Here is a 4,821-nt window from a genome sequence, read left to right as displayed (position 1 = left end):
GCCGCTTGTTCAACAGAATATAAAACATGGATGTGCGTCTGCAGTTAGTACGTAATTACGATCCAGGCCCACGACTGAGTAGGTCTTCGCGTCAGCTGACCAGACATTGTGCAGCCTCAGTACCCCAGCGTCAGCGTCAGCTGACCAGACATTGTGCAGCCTCAGTGGCTCGGCTCGTTCAGGGCCACGACTGAGTGGGTTCTCGCGTCAGCTGACCAGACATTGTGCAGCCTCAGCGGCTCGGCTCGTTCAGAGCCCTGACTGAGTGGGTTCTCGCGTCAGCTGACCAGACATTGTGCAGCCTCAGTACCCCGGCTCGTTCAGGGCGCTGACTGAGTGGGTTCTCGTGTCAGCTGACCGGACATTGTGCAGCCTCAGTACCCCGGCTCGTTCAGAGCCCCTGACTGAGTGGGTTCTTGCGTCAGCTGACCAGACATTGTGCAGCCTCAGTACCCCGGCTCGTTCAGAGCCCCTGACTGAGTAGGTTCTCGCGTCAGCTGACCAGACATTGTGCAGCTTCAGTACCCCGGCTCGGTCAGGGCCAGCCTGTGACGCTCTTAATAGGTTTTGCGGCAACTGGTCGTGCTGATATGCGGGTCTCAGCAAAAAGGAGCGCACCTCTTCGAAAGGTTGCTTTAGTATTCGTAGGGCATATGTGCATATCTGCATGGAAGACGTTTGATTACGCCGTGCATCTCTGTAACCTTGTAATGTCCCCGCAAGTTAACCGTTCCATTTCCAATTGCATGCGAAGAGTAAACATTTTTAATGCGAAAAGAGAACAATTAAAAGTGACTATAAGGTATGCGCTCCATGGACGTGATGATTTACTGCGTTTAAAGTAACTTCAGTTTCCTTCTCAAATTATGAGGAATAAAATGGATGAAAAATATCATCTTTATACGACAGGGCTAGCAGCAGAAACGAGTACACTTGGAGGGAGAAGCGTTTATTGTCTACTGAAACCAGTTGACTACACAACAGTATGATATGGAGAGCGATCACTTCTCCCTACCCACTCATGCTCACATGTCAAAACAGAGCTAGGAATACGTGTGGGCGGTTACGACAGTTGAGGGCAAAGGTCCATCGCAACAGTCTATGACACAGCTGTTATTGCTTGTGCTATGGATATCTTGCACAGTACAATAAGGTCTACGAAATACGTAGTTTTGATTCTGTTTGGCTGTAGACGGCCCTTAGCTGAATCCAAGCATTACAAGAATTAAGCACCATTCATGAACTCATTGATGACGTACGCGATGCAGGGACATTAAAAGCATGTCTGATTCTCAATGCATCAAAATAATGGCGGGGGAGGTTACAAAGAAGACATCTTTAAGAGGCGGACGTGTCAAATGAAGAAAAAGACACTACACTTCTCAAGGTCGCTTTGAGCTAGGAATGTAAGAACACAGTGATTTAGGTTTTCTTTACAGTGAGTAGCTCCATTGATACAGTAAGACTACACAACGAACTAAATAAATTACTGATGCAAATGAAACAATCAACACTGCCGAAGGCAAAACCCGCGACTCAATTTCATTGGCCCAGACTGCCGCCAAACGTGTGACCCGATTCATTATCCCTGAATCGACCGCTACGACTGGTCACACCGAGTCGTCGGCTCGGCGAGGGCCGTGGATTCGGAGCTGGCGGGGCCTCGCGCGCGCCACCTCGTGACCAAAGTCCTAAGCTCAGAGCGCAGGCGGCGGCGGCGGCGGCGGCCCGCGCCGAGATACGTCTGAGCTGACACCCCAGTGTCGTCCCCGCACACATCCGCCGACCGGCGCGCGGCCGTCGGTGCGCGACGCTGGCGCACTGGCAGCTTGAGCCGTACGAAAACGCGGCTGCGACACTTATGGAGTTGCACTGGAGTGGGCGGCGGCGCGCGGCGTCCGCCGGAGGCCCAGGCGCCCACCTCGCACGCGACGCGGCGACACGACTGGCGCCAAGAGATCGACCGTCCTAGAGACACCGCGCTAGTTTTGTACTGCCTGTACTAATAGGGAACTATTGCTGCGAGTGATCCATTTGGTGAACCTGTGAGTGGGTGAGAAGACTGGTGAAATACTGCTCTTGTCGGCGGTGGCAACAACACACGCAGCGCTCCGCAACAAAACCCGTAGGATGAGGTTGGACGACTATGCACAACATGTACACAGGTACGTGCAAAAAATATACACAGGTACAAAACGGACCGGCCGCGGGGCCGGGCTCAGTCCGCGCCGCGGCCGATGCGGCGCCGCGGCGCCGCGGCAGGCGGCGGCGTCACACGGCGCGCGACCCCGCGCGGGTCGGCGCGACGCAATGTTTGATTTGAGGTGACGGAGACGCATCGGCGCGCGCGCGGGCGTCTCGCCGCCGACGCCGGCTGGTGCAGCTCCGCCGCGGGCGGAGAGCTGCTCCGCCTGTCGGCCGTTGTGGGGCCGGGGGGCTTCACGCGCTCGCCGCCTCCGGCACCGACTGGCCGCCCTCAGTGTATTCCATCTTCACGGCCGGCATGCTCAGGTCCTGCGGACGACGAACACCGCGTCACGCTCAGAACACGTGAGAACGGACGGACACGTAATCGGCCGCATACAGTGTGGGCTACACAGACATGAGCCAATCATGCACCAATGAGCACCATACGATTCAACACTTGTCGACTCCCCACAAAACCAGAAAAAAAACTGACAAAAATTCGTGCAGCTTTTGCAAGGGTTGACGACGTACCACAGCGACATCTACCATCGTACCTCCGCATCATTGTTTGGTTGCGCGGCCATGACGTCGCGACTGGCGCCACCGTCGCGAGAGTCCACCTCTGGGCTTCGCGGGTCCTCGCTGAACTCGTGCTGGCCGTGGGTGTCGCTGAGCAGACTGGCCACCGGCATCCGGATCTCGTGCTCGGGACTCCGGCTGCAGTCGGTTCACACGTGTGAGGGTTACGAACGTGTGAGGGTCACGAACGTGTGGGGGTCACGCACATGTGAGGGTCACGTACGTGTGAGGGTCACGAACGTGTGGGGGTCACGCACATGTGAGGGTCACGAACGTGTGAGCGTCACGAACGTGTGAGGGTCACGAACGTGCGAGGGTCACGAACGTGTGAGGGTCACGAACGTGTGAGGGTCACGAACGTGTGAGGGTCACGTACGTGTGAGGGTTACGAACGTGTGAGGGTCACGAACGTGTGAGGGTCACGACAGCTTCCAGGCCACTGCAATGATACGCTGATCGTAATGAAGTAAGATCGTCATGATCAGATAGATAGATACGCACAAGATAGATACGTAGAAACGCACAGATTGAACATCTGTGCGCGTCTGTGGCTTTTTATCCAGCGATCGCGATCGTTTATTTGCCCGCTAAGCAAAGTATGGCAAACTAAGTACGGGGCTTATAGGCATAACCAACGGTTACACATTAGGCGATGACAGCACGCATAGGCTTATCACTGTAAACTGCATCCTAAATCTGTCAAACCCGGGAGATAGCCGAAACACTCCGCACCAAAACGCTGCGCGCAGACACGACCGAAAGACGAGCCGATACGAGTGACGCGGCGAACGAGGGTCACGTGGTGAAGGTGGGCGTCTGTGAAGACCCGGCGCCGGCCCGCTGCCGGAGCAACAGCCGCGGGGCAGTACCTGGGCGCCCTGTGCCGGGGCGGGCTGGGGGACCTCCGCTGCAGCCCCAGCAGAGTGGGTGCCTCGCGCTCTCTCATCTCTCGCAGGCGCTCAGCGGCGTTCGTCATGAACGGCAGGTTCGAGTCAACCAGGGCAGACTGAAACACGCCGGGTGGCGGTGAGCGGGGGTATCGGGGAGGGGTACCGGACCTAGACGGAGGGCGGCCTTACGACGAGCCATCTCTTTGTTTACTCAGGACTCTCCAATATTACCGACAGTGAAAAATCTTTCGGTTACAAAAATGTTTTGTTTTTTTTCTTGTACCACAAGACGCTTGCATTCGCGCTAGCATAATTGTAGAAACAACTGCGCTCAGCCCGACTCGTTCTCATCTTGTGCTGCAAGCCAAATCCACCCAAGTCAGCCGATGAGCGCGCCAGTGTGGCCTCACATGTGCAAGGCGCGCCACGTGGCGCGTGTGTTGCGCCGGCCTTGCTCACCTGCAGCCCAGCGCTGATGGTGTCCCCGTAGAGGGTGGGACTGCTGGACAGGGTGGGGCTGCGCGTCTGGCTGGAAACGCGGGAGCACGTGGTCAGTGCGGTGAAGACAAGCAGCAAACATACTCGGAGAGGGCCAAATACTGACTAGTACCTCGTGGGAGTTTTGAATCGGTTGCATACAGCACACACGGCATTGACGAAGCAAGACATCTGTTTTTAGTGCTGCAGGCATTTCACCTGCGCTTGTGCCTTCATAGCGTCAGTCGCAATACGGGAGAATAACTTCAAAGCACACACAGTATTCGCATTACACCTCAATCACAAGTACATTTCATGCCCAGAACCAAATGAATCCGCCTAAAAGCTGTACAAAATGCTTGCGGAAGGAGCCGTTGTTACGCAGTCCGATGGTGACAGACGTTGAGGGTAGTAAACACAAAATGAGCTGAACAAGAACCGATAGCGGAACGATACCGCTGCTGAGCTACGGACGCAGCCACCTGGCTGGCATAGGGAGAAGGCGTGCACCTTAAACCACCGGCACCAGCGTCAAAACATCAGCTAAGCATGTGGTGTAATACATACCCAGCCGATCTCTGTGGGCGTCGCTTGCAAAACTCCACCTCGTCCACGGTCCACACGGCGCCCTTTACGTTTTCCACTCGAGGTGAAACACTTGTGGAGGGACAGGTTATGGCGAACAGCG

At 55.8% G+C, this 4,821-nt stretch overlaps 1 protein-coding gene across 1 annotated transcript; it reads right to left on the bottom strand.

Annotated features, from left to right (window-relative positions):
- Positions 1-2,330: 2,330 nt before the first annotated feature.
- LOC119091871 (uncharacterized) lies at positions 2,331-4,768 on the bottom strand. The gene is made up of 5 exons (XM_037214774.1): positions 4,701-4,768; positions 4,116-4,185; positions 3,636-3,772; positions 2,742-2,904; positions 2,331-2,514 (listed from the first exon to the last, which is right to left on the bottom strand). Exons 3-5 carry the CDS (start codon positions 3,740-3,742, stop codon positions 2,440-2,442), a joined length of 345 nt encoding a protein of 114 aa, XP_037070669.1. The 5' UTR covers positions 3,743-3,772; positions 4,116-4,185; positions 4,701-4,768; the 3' UTR covers positions 2,331-2,439.
- Positions 4,769-4,821: the final 53 nt, after the last annotated feature.

Source organism: Pollicipes pollicipes, unplaced genomic scaffold, assembly GCF_011947565.3.
Source record: "Pollicipes pollicipes isolate AB1234 unplaced genomic scaffold, Ppol_2.1 Scaffold_3447;HRSCAF=4054_pilon_pilon_pilon, whole genome shotgun sequence".
In the NCBI taxonomy this organism is placed as follows: Eukaryota; Metazoa; Arthropoda; class Thecostraca; order Pollicipedomorpha; family Pollicipedidae; genus Pollicipes; species Pollicipes pollicipes.
This window is presented reverse-complemented; position numbering and strand designations above follow the sequence as displayed.

Coding starts and splice junctions, on each gene's coding strand:
- LOC119091871 (XM_037214774.1), bottom strand. CDS start 3,742: ATGACGAACGCCGCTGAGCGCCTGCGAGAGATGAGAGAGCGCGAGGCA. Junction 2,905..3,635: donor CCCCGGCACAGGGCGCCCAG/GTACTGCCCCGC, acceptor AACCGACTGCAG/CCGGAGTCCCGAGCACGAGA. Junction 2,515..2,741: donor AACCAAACAATGATGCGGAG/GTACGATGGTAG, acceptor CGTCGTCCGCAG/GACCTGAGCATGCCGGCCGT.